At 42.5% G+C, this 21,179-nt stretch overlaps 2 protein-coding genes across 2 annotated transcripts in view; one reads left to right on the top strand and one right to left on the bottom strand.

Moving 5' to 3' along the window:
* FTSH12 (FTSH protease 12) overlaps positions 1-21,179 on the top strand; it is a 289,761-nt gene that overhangs the window by 202,608 nt on the left and 65,974 nt on the right. The window lies entirely within an intron of this gene.
* On the bottom strand, positions 1,140-3,095 carry LOC149138865 (uncharacterized). The gene is made up of 4 exons (XM_089449325.1): positions 2,387-3,095; positions 1,903-2,282; positions 1,531-1,746; positions 1,140-1,411 (listed from the first exon to the last, which is right to left on the bottom strand). The coding sequence occupies exons 1-4, from the start codon at positions 3,082-3,084 to the stop codon at positions 1,242-1,244; spliced, it is 1,464 nt and encodes a 487-aa protein (XP_089305451.1). The 5' UTR covers positions 3,085-3,095; the 3' UTR covers positions 1,140-1,241.

Here is a 21,179-nt window from a genome sequence, read left to right as displayed (position 1 = left end):
TTTCCATGCTCATTGATCAGATGAGAGGTACTTCTCATGAGTCCCAGACTGCATGGGTAGGATGCCTCGACAGGAGAACTAATCAATCCTGTCCTCACAGGAGAACACATCAATCTTGCTACAATCGCCATGGAGAACACATCAATCCAAGCCGCCATGGAGAACACATCAATCCAGGCCTCACAGGAGAACACATCAATCCTGCTACAGTCGCCATGGAGAACACATCAATCTAGGCCTCACAGGAGAACACATCAATCCTGCTACAATCGCCATGGAGAACACATCAATCCAGGCCTCATAGGAGAACACATCAATCTTGCTACAATGTCGCCACACGGTGTACATGTGTACCATTAGGGGATAGTGAATTATCCTGTGGTCATATGCTGCTCCAAGTACCCCGCACCCCCCTGGAACTCCCAGAGCTCAATGCATCATACACGACCCTCATCAGAGGGTCTTTGAACAACTCCAAGTTGTTCTCGGAAAGTCAGAAATTTTACTTTCCCAAGGGGTTTTGTCAGAATGTCGGCGACTTGTTCATCTGTATCGATATGTTGGAGCCTTATAGCTCCCTGCTGCACCATATCTCGAATATAGTGGTATCTGATATTGATATGCTTGGAGTGATCATGAAATATGGGATTCTCTGACAAACGAATCCCACTCTGGTTGTCACAAAGGATCACGGTGGTATCCAATGTAAATCCAAACAGCTCACTGAAGAGCTTTCACAACCAAACTGCCTCATAGGAGGCCATGCTGGCAGCAATATACTCTGCTTCGGTAGTGCTCAAGGCCACCAACTTCTGCGTCCTGCTCATCCAGGATATCGAAGCAGATCCCAAGGAGAAACAACACCCGGAAGCAATGTTACCAGACTCGGAATCGGCAATAAATCGACGAGGCAAAAGAGCGAAGAGTTTTAATTGGATCGGGAAAAAATCGGGAAAAAATCGGCAAATTCATTAAATAAAAATATACACATATATTGAATTAAAAAAACCATTTTTCATTAATATTGGGTAAAGGTATGTCCAAACAATGCATAATATCAATAGATGTCCAAAATATCATGAATAAATAAGTATCTCATATATGTTATGAGTCCACACATGATCCAAACTTCAAAGCACTGAGTCTTGAGTCCTTAGAAGCATATGCTTCTAAAAGTTTACAAAAAAGTAAAAAACTGCATACTAATCAGAAAAAAATCAGCAACTAAGAGTCTAAGACTCTTAAGAGTGAGAACTAGAAGCAATTCCTCCCGCTCCTTCGCTTGCTTGACTCTCAAAGTTCTCCAAGTCATGAAGGCTGAAAAGAGGAGGCTCATCTAATTGAACCCATTCTGCCGCATTTGTAGCTTGCAAATCTAACTCTTCAAGGTCAATTGGTGAATGATCAATACCTGTCATTATCATGAGACATTGAAATGTGAATTAAAATTTCACTTTGAAGTTTGAACTTTAAACTTTTAAAGTACGAACTAGATTATGAAACCTTCAAATTCAAGCTCTCGAATCTCACCTTGTATTTGTTTGTTGCGAAGTCGTAGATTGTAATGGACAAATACAAGGTCATTCAAGCGCTTTTGTGTCAATCGGTTGCGCTTCTTAGAATGTATTTTCTCAAACATGCTCCAGTTGCGTTCACAACCTGAAGCACTGCATGCTTGGTTTAAGATTCGAATGGCAAATCTCTTCAAATCTGGCGTATCACTACCAAAGTTTTGCCACCAAAGACCTAGCAAGTGGTAAGGGTTTGTGAGTAGAAGACTAGAAGTACCAAATTAGTAAATAGTAAAAACTTAAAAAGAAAATAAAATTTAATAAAACATTTAACATACAAAATAAAGTTTAAACAAATTTAATGAATTGATGAAGCCTTCAAGCTGGGTACCTGGCAACATCTTTGACCTTTGTCTTATAGCACTGGTATAGGCAAACAATTTAGATGGTGTCCTATAATCTTGTAGTTGGGAAAAGACACGACTTTGTTGTTCTGGATCAGGGAAGCACCTTTCCAAGCATGTCATAAGTCCTCTGCCAACCTCCCCATCCTCATTAAATTTGCTCTTATCATAAAAATATTGTGGGTTTAAGAAGTACCCAGCAGCATGTAAGGGGGAATGCAATTGCCTATCCCAACGTGCATCTATAATGTCCCAAAGAGGCATATACTTTGTCTCATCATCCCCATATCTTCTTTTGATGGCCTCCTTTGCGAGATCCATCGCCTCATAAATGTAACCCATAGCGGGTTTGTCACCATCAACCATCCTGAAAGTTCAAGCATTCAAATTTAAAGAAATATGAAACATTGTAAATAAAAAGAAGCTTGAAATGAAATTTAAAAAATGAAAAAGTTAAAAGACTAAAAGTACCTGAGAACTCTAACAAGGGACTCCGTCACAGCAATAATCTCTTCAGCATCTTTCCAGAAGCCATCATTAAACACAAGTGCAGCAATTTCGATGCCTTCAGGGGTCTTGGAATGTTTAGATCCCATCCACTCAGGTCCCAAGAACATCCTCTTCAGATTTATCTTTTGCTCAACCACAGATTGCAAAGATATGAAATTTGTTGCAAATCTAGTCACTGCAGGTCGAACAATTTCTTTACCTTCAGTGTATATTCTCATAGTATTTAGGACAATAGTGTGGTTGTATAGGTATTTGGTTATGGATTTTGCCTTCTCCACAACCTCATGTATCCAATGAAGCTTACCAATGTCCTCAAGCATTAAATCTATGCAATGGGCAGCACAAGAGGTCCAAAAAATAGTGGGGTGCCTCATCTCAAAAAGTCTACCAGCAGCCATATAATTCACTGCATTATCGGTGACAATTTGTACAACATTTTCTTCTCCCACTTCTTGAACAACTTCCTCCATCATTTCACAGATAAGTTGGGCACTCTTAACCTTATCTGAAGCATCCACTGACTTGAGAAACATTGTGCCTGCGGGACAAGATACAAGGAAATTTATTAAAGTTCTATTCCTCTGATCTGTCCATCCATCACTCATGATGGTGCACCCTGTTTCTACCCATGATGAACGAAACTCAGCTAGCAGAAGCATGACATCTTCAACACTCTCTAACAACATATCTGTCTTAAGGCTCTCTGATGTAGGGGCTTTGAACCCTGGACCTGCATTAGCAATTGCATCAATCATAGCTTGCCAATAAGGACTTCTGGCACAGTGGAAAGGTATGTCAGAATAGAACCAAAAGTTAGCAATGGCCTTCCTTGCCTGAATATGGATATTTTTTTTCCAACCAGTGCCATCCAAGGTAGGTTGGGAACCGGGTTTTGTGCGGGGAGCAAAAAAGGCGTTTATGTTTCCACCTCCAGTGTTCAAGGAAGGAGTTGAAGGACTGGCATGGCTTTGAGGCATGTGTGGAAAACTTGGGAACGGCATTGAGGATTCAACAGATTGAGGTGACATGGGGCTAGTGACAGAAAAAGTATCAACTCCAACATTTCCTATTTCAGCAGTTTGCTTTGCTTTCTTGGCATTATGCTGCTCTAACATTTCAAGGGCCAAGGCTGCTTGGTGTTGGACATTCTCGTCAACCTTGGTGCAAATACCTATATCATGGCCAGGTATTTTTGCAAGGTGGAACTTGAATCTATAAATGCCTCCACTGCATTCCTTTTTGCAAAATTTACAAAGGAGCAAGGCTTTTCCAGGAATCTTGTCACAATAAGCCCAAGCAAAGTCCTTCTCTCTCGGCATTGTTGTTGCTTTGAACTTGTGTTTAATTTGTAGTTTCTGTTAAGATGAGTCCTGTGAAAGACAAGAAAAAATCAAATTTAAAAATCATCCAAAAATTTAAAATATGCTAGAAATTTAAAAAAGTAAATGAAGAGTCAAGACTCAAGAGTCTCAAGACAGATGGACAAAACACTCATATCTGTAGCTGCTTCAAGCTCAGACTTGGTGGCAGGTGCTACTTGGAAGTTGGAACAGTCACCTAGGAACAGAATTGTGGCTCAGATTTGTTGGAGGGCTCAGTCCTTGAGGCACAGTTACTAACTTACTGTTACAGTGTTATGAAATTATGAATACAGTGCAGAGTCATAAAGTTAGTTTGAGATTAGACCCTCTTTGAAATAATTTTATAGTAATCTCAACACTCTTTGAAATAATTTATAGTTTTATTTCCCTAAAGGTAACCCTCATCTTGAACCTATAACCTGTTAGGATTACATCTCATATATTTATTACAGTTACAAGTTTTCACCTATTAAAACTATATATATAATATATATCAAATTTAAAGTATGAACTACATTAATTGCAGATACAACGTTGTTGAACTTGATATTCTTGATAACTTGTCTGGTGAGATTAAATTTCTGTTAATTATAAAGTCTGTGTGGAACCTAGAACTAACAGTATAAGCTTCCTATGGCGTTTAAATCGGAGCTGTGGCCCTGTTGTTGTTCATCCTGTTTCAGTAAAGAATCAAGATATAGTTTGCTTCTGTTGTGTACAATCTGCAGGCCCAAGGTCACCTGCATCGGCAGACTAAGATGAGGTGAAAAAACCTGTGTTTCAGCCTTCAGGTGTAAGTTTACTCAGGTAAAAAAAAACGAATGGTTCAACTAGTAATAAACTCACTAGAAATAGAAGTAAACTCAGAGAAATAAAAGGAGCTGTACACTTATTAGCTTCATCCATATACACTGAAAAATACCTTTGACCAAGAGTATGGATTCAGTTGTAGTCTCGGCAAGCTTCCATTCTCTCCGGCTTTAAAGTTAAAGGGACCTGCAAGTGCACAATGTTACTGTTGTCAACACTGTAACCGTTAACGTATATCAATTATCAACAGTCGACTGTCGAGACTCGAATAGATGCAAGCTATCGGTGAACCGTGAAGGCTGAAGCAATGTACACTGTACAGTCGAACGGTCGAAGAGACTGTGCTTCCAATGCGGGCCGCGGCTTCGTCGTTGGAGAATCGAAACTTCGAATGCGCTAAGCGACAGGCTTCGACAGGGATATGCTTCGAGTTCGAAGGCTTCGTCCGATCGTCGTTCGAATGCTGCAATGACAAACGCGGCAATGTTAACAGTTATAAAGGCGGCACCGTTAAACTGTTAAACAAGTCACCGATGCGGGAAAGCAAACGCGGCAAACCGGAAGGCGAAAACCCTTGAATTTGGCAGGACTCGTAAAACTCGTAATAATCGGACAAATCGCATAAATCGCGAGTCGAACTCGCGTTGACCACGAGTTAAACTCGGTCAACGTGAGTTGACATGCCGAGATTCGAAACTGATCGTTCTGCCGCCGATCCGACTCCCACTCGCGATTATTCCGATTTTTTGCCGATTCCCGTTACACTGCCCGGAAGTGCTTTACGGTCCTCCACATTGCCTGCCCAATCAGCATCTGTGTATCCAAATGGTCTCACATCTCCGACAGTGTATCTTAACCCATAAGTGATAGTGCCACGAAGATATCTCAACAGATTCTTGGCACCAATCCAATATATGTGGTGGGGTTCAACCATATGTTGACTCAACGTGTTGACTGCGAAGCATATATTTGGACGGGAGTTCACTAAGAACATTAATGCTCCGATGAGTTGTCGATACTCGGTAGCATTTCGTAAAACAGGTCCAGTAGCACTACCGCTTAACTTCTTGAAGTCAAGCTCCATCGGGGTAGTTATAGGCTTGCAGTCCACCATACCGAATCTTTCCAATATCTTCACCACATATTGAGACTTCTTGGCTAGATGCTTCAACTTTTGTAGATGTCCTTCCTTGATGAGTGTTCTTGAGTTGCCCTTTCCTTGATGTGTCACCTTCACTCTGATTCCATGTTGAAGAATCAAGGACAATTAGGTGTAGTGTGATTCTTCTTGACTTGATAACAATTTGTGGAGTCCTTTTTACTTTTTCTTGTTAGCTTAATCTTCTTCTTCTTCTTATTAATGCATGTGTGTGTACTTCATCAAACTACTACCAAAAACGTAAGAACAAGAACACAAGATGCTGGCTCTCTACCAGGGCTAAAACCTCTCTTCTCTTTGAGAGGAAAACCCTTTAGTGTCTCTTATTGAAACTTCTTATTGATCAATGCCAAACCCTAAACCCTGACTAGAATGTCCTCCAAGAAGAAGTCAAGTCCTTTCTCCTGTCTGCACTTTGTTCCCTGACACTTCGTTCCCCGACACTTCGTCCTCCTCCTTCCAGCACTTCGTTCTTCTTTCAACTATTGGAAAACCTTGTAGCATTTGCTCTAAATGAGATGCTTCTCTTCTATACTTGGAGATATCCTTCACTTATGTAGACACCTTCCTTCAAATGAGATCCTTCTTGACATGTGTAGACTGAAGTAACTGTACAACAACCCTAAATTCTCACACGTGTGGGAGGTTTACTTGCTGTTGTATACCCTTCTCTCCTTCACTTGAGTACCCTTATTCTATGCTTGAGTAGGAGGCCTTGTAGGCCTAGATTTAACCCCAAACAATGAGAGATAGTAGACTGTTTGTTGCTGTTGTCATAACCGCAGAGACAACCTTCCTTTCCTCGCACGTGTGGTTGTAACTAGCCCTAGAACAATCCTCTTAGGCTCGGTTATGTATCCCTTTTCTTCGCTGCACTAGGAGACCTCTTCTTCGTCCTTTGTTACCCTTTACTTGCCTCTTTTCTTCGCAGATTTCAGAGATATGAGTGCATTATCTTTAGAGGAGTGGACAACCTCTATATATATTGGACTGTCCCTCCTTTAGGCCGACTTGAAGGCTGACTTGCCTTTTATAATTTAGATTGCTTCTTCTGTAGGTGTCGTTGCATGGAGGAGACTTGTTGACTTTGCTTGGAGGTATTCTCCTGACTCTAATACATAAACATACATGGTGTAACATGCCCTTAAGGTCTGCATTCATTTTCTTTTGACTCCTTGACTCACCTATAGCACTTAACATGTGCTAGACCTATTTCAATGAGCAAGAAACTCGTTGACATATATTATAAAAATAATATTTATTTTTCTTGAATAAGTACAAATATCAAAAATACATTTATGAAGATCGAACCTAGTTACATTTCCTTCAACTGCAGGCCCTCACAGTTACTGTGCAGGGGCAACGTAGTTGTATCTGGGGACAGTTGATTCAGCTGTCGGAACAATCGGGATTTGCCGGGTAGAGTGAGGTAATCTCACAATTCTTCTCTGCCAGTTGTATTTCTCTGTAACTGGATTGCCAGGAGGGCATCCAGAGTTGTATTCAAAAACTACTGCTTAATAATAATAAACCCTCAAATTTGCTGCACCAGTTTTCCCGCATTGGGTTTTTCTGGGGATATTTGTCCAAAAATAACGGTGTCAATTGTGTTGTATTTTCTTTCTTGCTCAGTCTCTTGTTTCTGCATAATATTTAATTAAGTGAAGGCTGCAGTGTATGTATTATGATATTTGCTGTAGGAAATTGCAAGTAATTTGTTTAAAGGAATTTAACAAAGAGGAGTAATATCATCAGTTGTTGCAGTAGGAATTCTGGTTGAGGAATTTTGACATGGTTTCAAAGCTAGTGCAGGTGAAGCAAGAAAAACAGTGCCAAAGAACCCAACGTTGAGCAGAAGAGGGGGTCTGAAAAAGCTGCAGGAGGCAACAGTTCGAAGCCCCAGAGGGTTTGCGCAGTCCATGCCAGGAGGGAAAATTTTCGAGGCAGTCTCTCTCCAAGTGAGTTGATAGAGAGAAGGGCTTCTAGATCGAATTCTTTTCGTGGTAGAGGGAGCAACGTTGAAGCCTCAGCATGAGGAGAAGCTGGTGGGACGCATATTTTTCTGCAAGCAGGCAGAAAATTGTCAGAAGAAAGAGGAGAAGCACGACTGAGGGAATTTATTCCTCAGAGAATTCTTAGCCAAGGAATTCGAATTCTCTAGAGCTGAGCAGCAACAGTTTTACTAGCTCCAACATGGAGTACGTACGCTAGCCCATCAGCAGCATAGAGGAGAGAGGAGGTCATTCGACTTTCTATTTTTGTCAGAAGTGGCAACCGGTGGTTTGATGGATCAGGACAGGTTGGATGGAGCACCCAACTATGTCATTTGTAATGCTAGAATGTCATTCCTTCTATATGAGCATGCCCTCATGACATACGTCGACAACATGGTGGCTATCCTTGCAGATGCAGATCCATTGACGAAGTACAAATCAGAAATGGCGAAGGCCAAGAGGATGATTCTTGATGGAGTAAAGGATCACGTGGTGTGTCATGTTGCTAGCAGAGGGATTGCTAAAGAGATGTGGGATGCCTTGGCCACGTTATATCTGGGATATTCCGAGTAGTTTAAGATGAACTTGGAGCAGAAGTTGAGATCTGCTCAGATGCAGAAGGGGTAGTGTGTGGATCCATTCCTTACAAAGCTGAAGGAAACCCGTGATGAGTTGTCTGTTGTAGGGCACACACCTCAAGATCTGGAGTTGGTTAGACTAGCCCTCAATTCTGTCTTAGACGAGTGGCAAGTCTTTGTCTAGAGTATCTTGGGTAGAGCAACATCGTTGAATTGTGATGAGATGTGGGCAACTCTAAAACAAGAGGAGCTGAGGAAAGACTTAGCTAAGGTCAAACTTGACGGAAGCAGCAACAGTCGTGGGTCGAAGCCCAAGGAGGAGGAGGATAATGTAGCCCTAGCATCGAAGGGACAGTAGGAGCAACGGAGGCGCAAGAAAGATGTCTCGAAGATCAAGTGTTTCAGGTGTTGTGAGATGGGTCAATACGCTACTCAGTGTCCTCTCAAGAAGAAGGACAAGGATGAGAAACACGATGTGAAGGCTGCGTCCGCGAAGATCGAAGAGGAGGAGTTCGCCATGACAGCGGAGATACCTCTAGGAGGGTGGTGGGCTGATTTGGAGCTGTAGCTTGAAAGAGCTACAAATGGGCAGGATCCTTGAGGAGTCCACCTCTTGGATCAATACCTTGTTACGGGAGCCCAGATCGAGAGTAGTAGGATGGATTGGTGTTAGATAGTGCTGAGGAGTGTCGAGGAGACAATTGCAATGGCTAAGAGCACTAGAGACTAAATAGCGCAGAGCAAAGTTGGCAACATTGCAGATGGCACAAAGCAGAGGTCAGCAATAGTGCAATATATTCAGAGGGTCAGTCAAAGACTAGCAACAATCCGGCTTCAAAGAAGCCTTCACGTGCTATCATACTGAACATAGTTAGTTCAGTAATTTTGGATGTTTTTCTGTTGCTAGCAACAACAATTTGCAGTGCTGTAGCAGTTAGCAGTGGCAATGCTAGCAGCAACACAGATGCAACACTTGAGAGGGAGTTGCAGTACAGATGTAGTGTTGGCAGTGGCAGTGTCATCAACAGTACATTTACAGTAGCACAGTAGTTGGTGGACAGCATGTCAGACATCAGCAACGTTGAGAACGATGCTTCAGAGTCAGAGCAATATGCAATAGTGTATATTGCTTGAGCACATTCCTTGCTAAGAGGGAGTGTTGATTTGGGGTAGCATCGGATGTGCTCTAGGTCTCAAATTTTGCAGGGAGGCTTGGGCACATGTATTCCAAAGAACCTAGAAAGTGTTTTGGGAAATTCCACCCAGAAACAATTTTATTAAAATAATATATATATATATATATATATATATATATATATATTAGTGGAACCCTAAGTCTAAACTTAGGAAATTAAAATTATTAATGGATATTAATCTAATTTTGGGTGTAACTTCTAGAAGAAGACGAGGATCAAGCTAAAATGATCTTAGCCATTGATCATCTTTTAATCTGGGTTGTGGAATGTCAACGAGAAGATTATTTAAGGGAGCTTGAGGGTCATTTGGAAAATGCACCGAGAGATCAAGAGATTGAATTTCTAAAGAGAGAAGTTCTTAGGAGGAAATTATGATCAAGGAGATTTCTTGCAGTTGAGGGGCAGGGATAATTGGGTTGGAGTATCTTCTCCAGAGCCTAGGATATGCACCAGAGAGAGGCATAGAGACACCAGAGGGGTTGACACTGAGCCAGAAGGGCCCACATAGAGCATGATGCTGAGCCAAAAGGGCTCACGCAGAGGCAGCTCAGTCACCCACAAAGAAGTCTAAGTTTTGCAGAGGAGCTGACATTTTTGAGTTGAGAGGGTTGGAAACTGCTCCAGAAGGCAAGGCCTTTCCCAGTTGAGATGACGTAGAGCCTCAAAGACCTCCACACAGGCCCAAGCAGTTATTGCGCAGGGGAAACGTAGTTGTAGCCGGGGACAGTTTTCCGGGTAGAGTGAGGTAATCTCACAATTCTTCTCTGCCAGTTGTATTTCTTGGTAACTCGATTGTCGGGAGGGAATCCAGAGTTGTATTCAGAAACTACTATTTAATAATAATAAACCCTTAGATCTATTGCACCGGTTTTCTCGCATTGGGTTTTTTCGGGGACATTTGTCCAAAAATAATGGTGTCAATTGTGTTGTTTTTTCTTTCTTGCTTAGTCTCTTGTTTCCACATAATATTTAATTAAAATGAAATGAAGTGCAAAATAACTAACTTTTGGTGACAAGTGCACCAAACTAGCTCAAAAACAAAATAATAAGCCTCCCAAGAGGTCAAACGATGAATAATACATGTCATTGGGCCCTCCAAGAGGCATGATGAAGTCCATAAGTGCCATACTAATGAATAGGACTCTAATAAGTGATAGACAAGGGGGCGACCCTTGTTCTCCAAACAATAAACCTGTGGTTCTCCTAGTGGGTGTGGGGTCACCCAAATAACCTCACCGGTCTCCTAGTAGATCGAATATGCCTATAGACCATCTGTAAGGGCGCAGATGATTATATAAGTGATGCCACATCAACATGCAAGTCCTGGGTCATCTGCCAAGTGCATGGTACAACTGTGGGGCCGACTAGGCATGATGAACCAGATGCATCTTCCTCATCCAATAGGTGAATCTTGAGCAATCTTTGACCATCTCTGGGGATCCATGGAGTGTTGTCTACTATTGTGGAGGCCTATGGCTCTCTACACACACCCTACATTTTCCAATGTAGCCCTCTGAGAGTTAGGACCCTGTATAGGGAGACCAAACTCAGAATGGAAACCATCTGCAATCCTGCATAAGATCCAATGGGTCCCCTAGCCTTCCAGCACAACAAGTCATTAAAGTAATTGAGTAAAGGAGCTTACAAACCACAAAAAATAGGTGGACACTTCATAACGACATGCCCTTCCATAGTGGGCTTTAGCATGTGCTATTGTCTCCAGGCCCCAAAGGGGGTTAACTAGGTACCTTATTAGGTGGTTTCTACCTTTAAAGGGGATAGTATGTCTAAGGTGCACCCTTCAAATGGTGGCATGTGACAAAGAGGTGAATGGAATAAGGAACGAAGAGGAGCTATCCTAGGCCACATATCGAGGTACAAGGGTAGCTAAAAAATGGAAGCCCACACCTGGGTATATAATGTATAGGAGGGAGAAATTGTGGTACATGAGATGCCCCAACCTTGAGTTTTCCACCCTTCCTTATATGCCTTTTGCCTTTTATGGTTTTTCTTTGATTAATTGCTCGGGGCTCGAAGGATAAGAGCATGATGTGTAAGATATAGCACTGAATACCAATGTTGCACAAAGCGCGATCGGGATTTAATCGGCGCCGGGAAAAAAGCGGAAAAAAGCGGGAAAAAAGCGTTTGGCACAAAAATATTCATTTTTTTTCATTTTTTTTCAATTTTTTTAATATCTAAACCATCTACAACATAAAATAAATACATTGACACATAAATATGATAAAAAAACTAATATATAAGATGTTTAATATCATTTCTAGCGCTAAAATCACACATAACATTGAATCATGTCCTGAATAATAAGTCCTGAGTCCCAACTCAGCCTCAAAATATCAACAAAAAATATGATAATGTATCTCATCATGTCATAATGTCATATACAATAAAATGAAAGTCTAATCCTATTGATTTCCTCCAGCTCCTCTCCCTCACCTCTTCTCCTCCTCCTCCGCGCGCAAACAGCAAAATGACATAAAAAAAATTGATTTTCGCCTATTAAAAGCCCGCTGCCCCGTGCCTCTGCGATTTTTTCTGTAAAAATCGTGATTTTTTCCGAAAAAATCGCTATAAAAAAAAGTCCGCGATTTTTTGGTATAAAAATCGCGATTTGATCGGGCAGAGGAAAAAATCGCGATTTTCCGATAAAATCGCGATTTTATCGCGATTTTAACAACACTGCTGAATACCCCCTTTAAGGTAGGGCAGTTCATTGCCCACTAGGGTTTGGGACAATCATGGGTTTCTAAATGATAAAGGAGGCTCATCTAGGGCCTATGGAAGTAGGGTGATGTTCATGGATATGGGGTAGAGCTCATGTATTGGCTTTTACTCACGTGCTAATTATATTTGTCCCGACCATCTTTTGCATCTTGTTGTACATTTTCCTGTTGAATGCGGCCATTTATGCTTTTACTTTTTCTTTTTAGCTCCTTCAACCTCCGGGGCATCATTCCAGCCTGACCCAAGGTTGGGACAAAGGAAGGGGATGCCAAGGAAGTGTGGACCCAGGTGGGAAAGATGATGAATGAGGTTATAATAAATGGAAGGGGAGTGATATATGTGGATGAGGGAGTGGGACCACACAACCAAAATCGGGGTTTCCCCTGTAGTACCACCGTAAAACCAAATGGCCAGTAGAGGAGATCCCACGGGATTAAGATCCAAGGGTAACATCCAAAAGAGGTCTAGGGGACAAAAGCACAGACCTAGCCCACTCTTTCCGCTGAATCCCCCCATTAGTTCATGCCCAAAAGTGTCCATGATAAGTAAACTCAATACTCAATTACCAAATGACAAGACATAGCTTTAGGTTCGGGAGGCCTACCTTCAAACATACGATCAAGACAGATGGCGAGGGTTTTGAAATTTGTAAGTGTTACCTGTTAGAAATTTTTCTGTATTCTTTGGTTTATTTCGCCTACTTGTTTAATTACTAATAAGATATTTAACCATATAAATACTGAAATAAACACAATACAGTGTCAACCATCTACAGATCAACAGCTGGAAGAAATAGACAAACACACAAAGGACACCGTTATTTTTGGACAATCGTCCTCGGAAAAACCCAACTTGGGAAAACCGGTGCAATAGTTCTGAGGGTTTTATTATTAAGCAGGTTTTCTTGAGTACACTGGGTGCCAAACTGGCTCACCTGACAGAGATAAATAATCTGGTAGTAATACCTCTCTTCGGAAGCAGATATTCTGAGAGTCTGCCCCACGAAATCCTCTCCGGCACAATCTGAAGCACTGTGTCATCCCTCTTGGCCTCTGCATCACCCTGAAACCCTCCACATCAGCCCTTTGAGGCTTTGCACAACCTCTCTAGTCCTCTACATCACTTCTGCAGCTTCTACATGGGTTACGCAAGCCCTTCTGGCCTCTGTGCAGTCATTGTTGGCCTCTGCGTGGCTTGCTCTGGCGCTGCATTTGTCTCTCTGCCTCTGCGTTGGTCTTCTGACACTATCTTTGCCTCTCTGTCTCGTTCTCACTGCCCCTCGCGACAATACTGATCACTGGTTCGATTTCTCTTATCAAACCCTGCTCTAGAAAATCGAATTGACAGATCACTTTGGTGTGTCTCCTGCTGACCCTCAAGCCTCCTCTTATACTTTTTCTGTTGAGTCTTCAACGACCGAGATTACATCTCTAATCAATATTGAGATTAGATTTGGCTTGATCCATGTTCTTTAGAACCTTCTAACCCAGTTTTTATATTAATACCCATTAATATTCTATTTTTTCTAAGTTTAGACTTAGGAATTCCATTAAAAATATTAATCATTTTAATATCTCCTTAATTGGGTAGAATCTGCCCAAACCATTTCTGTGTCTTGGAGATCTCATGCGCTTTAGCCTCTCCACCCATTTTCATGGCTAGAGCACATCCGATGCTACTCCAAATCAACACTCCCTCTTAGCGAGGACTGTGCTCTAGTAATGCTCCACACTGAGCATCACCCTGATTATATGACACCAGTACCTATGCTGATGCTAGGCCTCCTCGCCCAACATCCTCTGCATTGCTTCATCCTGTACTGCTGCCCATGGCAATGCCACTGCCACTGCTACATCTATATGACAACTCCCTTTGCATCTGTGCTGCTGTTGGTCCTTTCTCCCAACATTGCATCTACACTGCAGTTCTCTCTCATCAAGCTGCATCGTGCTACCGCTAGTGCTACTGCAATGCAACTCGGTTAGTGAGAAGTAAGTAACTGATCCACCCAACTACTGACATCCTTGTCAAGCTAGAAACCCTCCTGATGCTGAAGCTCTCTCTGCCGCTATAATATGCTCCCTCTACTGCCTCTGTGCTGCTGCAACAACTCTATGCCTCACGCACCACTACAAACTTGTCTGTGCCATCCTGCACCACTGCATCCTCCTCTATGGCTCTCACACTACTGCAGCCTCTCTGCGCTGCCAGGGACTACTGCACTTTTAACACTCTCTGTTGCTTCATCCGCATCTGTTTCTACTGACATCCGCCATCCTGATACTGTAACTTCAAGGCCCCCATAGCCAGGTATGATTCAAGAGTTTAGGTACCTCAAGGATCTTGCCCCTCATCACTTGTAGTCTTCCTAACTATAGCTCGATGTCTCCCCACCTCTTCTTTAGAGGTACATGAGCACTCATGGCACAATCATCATCATTTTCTACCTCCTTCTCTACGCTTGCTGGCGCTACCTTGGAGTCAGACGTCTCTCCCTTATTCTTCTTCCTCGGACACTAGGTTGCATAATGGCCCAGTTCCCCACAGTTGAAGCACTTTATCTTGGAGAGGTTCTTTTTCTTCCTCTTCCCCTGCTGCCTCGCAGATGCCAGAGCTGCATCCTCTTCCTCTTCTTTCTTGACTCAGGCTCCTTTGCCACTACTTCTCGCCTTTGTCAATCGTCTAATTTCTTCTTAGCGAAGAGCTGCCCAAAGTTCTTCCCAATCTGGAAGATTCGCTCTACCCAAAATGCTTTGGACGAATGTCTCCCACTCCTCGGAGATTGCGTTCAGGGTGGTTGTCGCCATTAACTCTTGATCCAGCGTGGCCCCTATGGAAGTCAGTTGGTCCCGAATGTCCTGCAACCTGCTGAGGAAGTGATCTATCTGCTCCCCCTTCTGCATATGATACGACTGCAACTGATTCTCCACTAGCATCTTCCTCTGCACGGAAGTGCCTTGATACAATGTCATCAAGGTGTCCCACATTTCTTTTGCCATATTCTTCTCGACAATATGTGAACCACATGATGCCTTACCCCATCAAGGATAATGCATTTCGCCTTGGCCATCACATCCTCATACCTTTCATTATTAGCTGGGTCGACTAGGATAGCCACGGTTCTCAAGGTGAAGGCCTTGATGCGATGTCTATCTAGAACAAAGAGGTTCGTAGTCTTCCAGATGACAAAGTTGGATGCCTCGTCCAGCCTGTCCTGATCCCTTAGTCCATTCATGGCAATCTCTCCTCTTCTTTTCGAATCCCTCTGAGTCTCTACTTCCCTCTTGGAAGTTCTCTGCTAGACTCCCTTTGAGTCTCGATTTCCCTCCTGGAAATCCTCATGCCAACCGTCGAATCGTACCTCTCCAATCTCCTATGCTCCTGCAACACTGATATGAATTTCTTGGCTAGAAATCCACCTAGGTAGTGACTCCCTTTACCTTGGTTCTGTCCCGTTAGGTATTGTTCTACCTCGATAGCAACAACAACCCACCAACTTCACTCTTTGCAATCTGCCCACAACAACCTATGCCCCGGCGACTGAAAAATTGAGCCTCTAGGCTTTGCGCAATCCCGGTAGTCGTTGAATCGCTCCACTAGCTAAGTGCGTCACTGGTACTTGGCTAAGCAGGATGACATGGTTCTTTGTGAGCCTGTCACTGCTTTTGCGCTGGCCCCTTCTCTGGCTCGAACTGATGATGTAGACCCTCTGTGTCACCCCTTCTCTGTTGCTTTTTGCTTAGGAACAACTTATGTCACTCGGGACAACTGTTTCTGCTGCAAATTCTCCGATTCAGCTGGTGCATTCAGCTCTCCTGTGATCTGCAACGGTCTGATACCATGTTGAAATTTCTAAGTGCTACTCGTTAGAAATTTTTCTGTATTCTCTAGTTTATTTCACCTACTTGTTTAATTACTAACAAGTTATTTAACCAAATAAATACTGAAATAAACACAATACAGTCACAACCATCTACAAATTAATAGCTGAAAGAAATAGACAAACACACAAGGGACACCGTTATTTTTGGACAATCGTCCTCGGAAAAACCCAACTTGGGAAAACCGGTGCAGTAGTTCTGAGGGTTTTATTATTAAGTGGGTTTTCTTGAGTACACTTGGTGCCAAACTGGCTCACCCGACAGAGATAAATAATCTGGTAGTAATACCTCTCTTTGGAAGCAGATATTCTGAAAGTCTGCCCCACGAAACCCTTTCCAGCATAATCTGAAGCACTGCGTCAGCACTACTGGCCTCTGCGTCATCTTGAAACCCTTCACGTTAACCCTTTGAGGCTCTGCGCAGCCTCTCTGGCCCTCTGCGTCACTTCTGCAGGCTCTGCATGGGTCACGCAGGCCCTTCTAGCCTCTACGCAGTCACTGCTGGCCTCTGCGTGGCTCCCTCTGGCTCTGTCTGCCTTTCTGCCTCTGCACTGGTCTTCCGAAACTATCTCTGCCTTTCTATCTCGTATTTATTACCCCTCGCTACAATATTGATCACTGGTTCGATTTCTCTTAGCAAAGCCTGCACTAGAAAATCAAACTGATTGATCACTCTGGTATATCTCCTACTGACCCTCAAGCATCCTCTTATACTTTTTCTGTTGAGTATTCAACGACCGAGATTACATCTCCAATCAATGACTAAGATTAGATTTGGCTTGATCCATGTCCTTTAGAACCTTCTAACCCAATTTTTTATTAATACCCATTAGTTTTTATTTTTCCTAAGTTTAGACTTAGGAACTCCATTAAAAATATTAATTATTTCAATATCTCCTTAACCAGGTAGAATTTTCCCAAACCATTTCTAGGTCTTGGAGATCTCATGTTGTTAAAATTGGCAACTAGGGCCAAACTCCATGTGGGTCATCTTATTCATGGTTGATAATATTTTTATTAGATTCCTCTTGTTGAGAGGTGTAGGATTGATCTAAAGATTATCCGCTTCCAGTAAGTATTTATGGAGATATGAATTTATTTTGATTATGGAATAATTATTAAGCCGACCTGCAACTCATGTAGGCTTAGAAGCCCAACAGTCGCATCTAGTCAAACATCAACAGTTGTGTATAAATACAGGAGGTTTTTTCCTCATTTGGACTCACTCAACTCATCACATCTCTCTCTCTCCCCTGCGCAGAAAAGAGGCTCTTCTCCTACTGCGCAAAAAGAGACTCTTCTCTCACATGTGTGGAAGGAAGATGCAGAATTTAGGGCTGCAACTGCAAAACCAAAGTTTGACCAGCGTTGACCATCAGTCTGCCTCTTAGAACTGCACTGTAGGTGAATCTGGATCCCCTCTAAAGGCCGCATTTTTTGGTGAAGGAATCAAGCCGATCCAACGGTCGGTTTGCAAGATATTGTCTGCCCTAGTTTCGTTGATCTAAGGTTTGTTGCTGCTGATGTAAATCAGATTTATGTACTATTTCTCTTTACTGAATTATTGAAGATAAAGGAAGGTTTGATCAAAGGGTTTCCCCACATTGGGGTTTGTCCCTAGCTAGCCGCCACATCTTGTGTCTCTTGTCTTGGTTTGTTTTCTGTCGATCGTTTAATGTTCTATCTACACTTTACTTTATGTACATGTGATTGCTAATCTGTGGTAATAATAATAAAGATAAGTAAACTTCTCTAAGCATGGAACATACCATAACTTAGCAAGATCAAGAGCAATCACCGAAGAGAAAATTGGCAAGGCTATCCTAAAAGAACTAAGGGGTCCTCAACACTCTTCCCTGCCAAAGACAAGCTCCATGAGGAAACTGACTATCACGGATGGAAGATGTCTATCGATCTAACCTTAGAAGATCAAGGAGTGTTGGACTATGTGAGAGGCAATATTGTTGAGCCTCCATCAAATGCACCTGCTGCTGCCAGGAACAAATGGAAAACTGGTGAAGTCAAAACAAAGAAGATCATTCGAGACTCTATCGACAAGCGCTTGGTGGCCTACATCTCCAACCTGAACACCTCCAAGGAAATCTACGATAGACTGGTGAGTTTATTTAAATTTAATGATGCAAATCAAGTTTTGTTTCTAGAAATAAGCTCAAGGAAATTAAGAAGGGAAAAGATGAGAGTATGCAAGCATACTTCTTAAGAATCACCAAGATCAGGAACGATCTCCTATCTATTGGGGAGACTATTACTAATAGGGAAATGGCACTCACGACTCTGGGAGGATTACCATCCAAATGGTACGTGTTCAGGACTCCTCTTCTGAACAATAATGTAATTCCTGGTTTCGAGAAATTAATGGCTAGATGCATTTAAGAAGAAACAAGTGTAGAAGAGCAAGAAATGCCCATGCCTAAAGGTCCTCCTGGTGCCTTTTCTTCTCATGCTTAGAAAAGAAATAATTCCAGGACTAAATCAAAAGGAAAGGCTGGACCTAAGGGTGGAAGAAAAGGACGATGTTACATTTGCGATAAAGCAGGTCACTATGCAAGGGAGTGCCTTGATAGAAAGGACTCACACCGGGCGATGTTCAAAATCCCTCTCATGGCAATCAAAGGAATAGCAAATTCAATAGCAAAGGTAAAAGGAGTGCTGGAAATCAAGGAAGAGGACAACCATTCAAGAAGGCTAGAAACTCCAAGTATGAATCCAACATTGTTGAAAATAAGTAGGATGAATATTATCTACCAGCTGCTCTATCTACCTTTGCTCCTTCGGACTCAATGGGAATTTTGCTCATTGATAGTGGTGCCTCAAGGCACTTCACTGGTTACAAAGAAGTTCTCCATAATCTGAGAGAGAAGGAAACTAACTTGGAAATTGTCCTTGGATATAATATGAAATATCCCGTGAAAGGTGTAGGCACTGTCTCTCTCAAATTGAATCAAGGTAATACGATCCACTTATAGGATATATTATATGTACCTGACCTCAAAAAGACCCTGGTGTCCATCTCGGCAATGGAAGACAAAGGCTACAAGGTAACCTTCAGCGATGGCAAGGTATGTATATGGAAAAATAATGTTAAAGATGCCTTCACTCTTGGGTTTCGAGTTGATTCATTATATCAGGTCGGTGGAAGTCCGCTAGGTGTCATGTCTTGTGACACCTCTTCAGTCCGAACTTTGGCATCGGAGGTTTGCCCACCTTCATTAGAATCAAACCGAAACGAAGATCAAAATCTTAAGGACTGATAATGGGACTGAATATGAATCTAACGAGTTCCATGACTTTTGTAAAGAGGTTGGCATCAAGAGGGAGACTACTACATCATAGACTCCTGAACAGAATGGTGTGGCGGAAAGGAAGAACCGTACGATTGTGGAAGCTGTCCATGCCATGCTCCATGATCAAAGACTTCCGAAGTTTCTATGGGCCGAAGCTGCAAACACCGCCGTATATGTACAAAACCAATGCCCTCATCAAGCATTGGGTTCCAAGACTCCTGAAGAAATGTTCACCGGTAAGAAACCTGACGTATCTCATTTTAGAATTTTTGGAAGCCCTGTATATTTTCATGTGCCGAAAGAGAAAAGGAATAAATTGGGTGCATCTGGAAAGAAAGGAATCTTCGTGGGCTATGGTGAAAATACTAAGGGCTATAGAATCTATGTAGCCAGTCAAAGGGAAATCGTGATTAGTCATGATGTCACCTTTGACGAAGATATGGCTCTCATCAAGGTGGACAATCTTCCAACTTTGAGGAGCTCTCAAGAAGCCGACACCAGGGAGCCAAAAGAAAAGGATGATGAAACAATGCCTGATGTGGAAGAACCCATGGGTCTGATTGATCCTCCTCCACATGAGCCTTCCTCTTCTAGGAAGAGGCCTTCATGGCTTAGGGGGCTACTTGATGATGCTGAAGGACATGCTGCACCCCGAGGAACGTTCTGTGAAAGTAAGAAACCTAACAGGTATTAGGGATACCTGACCATCATGAGCACGATCATACAAAATGAGTCTTCATCATTCTCAGATGCCGTCAAGCATCAAGTATGGAAGGATGCTATGACCGAAGAATATGAGTCTATTATGAAGAATGATGTTTGGGAAGTAGTTCCCAGACCCCAGGACAAGACAATTGTCACTTCTAAATGGATTTACAAGATAAAGCATGTAGCAGATGGAAGTCCAGAAAAGTATAAGGCTCATTTTGTTGCTCGTGGTTTCTCCCAGAAGGAAGGTATAGACTATAACGAGATATTTGCACGTGTTGCCAGATATACCACCATCCACTCGATCATAGCCCTTGCGGCTTCACAAGGATGGAACCTACATCAGATGGATGTCAAGACCATGTTCTTGCATGGTTCGATCAAAGAAGAGGTCTACGTGGAGCAACCCGAAGGATTTAAGATTTATGATCGAAAATCTCATGTATGTAGGTTGAAGAAATCTCTCTATGGGCTGAAGCAAGCACCCCGAGCATGGTATGAGAGGATAGGTAGCTACTTGATGAAGCTGGGATTCACTAAGAGTTAAGCCGATCCTAATCTTTACTTTAAGGTTGAAGATGACAAACCTCTCATACTGGTGTTGTATGTGGATGACCTCTTCCTAACAGGCACAGACCCTCTCATTCACAAATGTAAGAGGGAGTTGGCTTCTGAATTTGAAATGAAGGACCTAGGACTGATGCACTATTTCCTAGGACTCGAAGTTTGGCAGAAGCCAGGGGAAATTTTCCTATCTCAAGGAAAATATGTGGTGAAGATTCTGGAAAGATTCGGTATGGTGGACTGCAAGCCTGTAACTACCCCGATGGAGCTTGACTTCAAAAAGTTAAGCGGTAGTGCTGCTGGACCTGTTTTGTGAAATGCCACCGAGTATCGTCAACTCGTCGGAGCATTAATGTTCTTAGTGAACTCCCATCCAGACATATGCTTTGCAGTCAACATATGGTTGAACCTCATCACATACATTGGATGGGTGCCAAGAATCTGTTAAGATAT

Source organism: Pinus tabuliformis, chromosome X, assembly GCF_031772625.1.
Source record: "Pinus tabuliformis cultivar Carrire ecotype Pingquan chromosome X, CPIR1, whole genome shotgun sequence".
Lineage (NCBI taxonomy): Eukaryota > Viridiplantae > Streptophyta > Pinopsida > Pinales > Pinaceae > Pinus > Pinus tabuliformis.
Note: the sequence above shows the minus strand (reverse complement) of the source record. Positions and strands in the feature narration are given on the sequence as shown.

Coding starts and splice junctions, on each gene's coding strand:
- LOC149138865 (XM_089449325.1), bottom strand. CDS start 3,084: ATGCTTCTGCTAGCTGAGTTTCGTTCATCATGGGTAGAAACAGGGTGC. Junction 2,283..2,386: donor TCCCTTGTTAGAGTTCTCAG/GTACTTTTAGTC, acceptor TTGAACTTTCAG/GATGGTTGATGGTGACAAAC. Junction 1,747..1,902: donor AAGGTCAAAGATGTTGCCAG/GTACCCAGCTTG, acceptor ACCACTTGCTAG/GTCTTTGGTGGCAAAACTTT.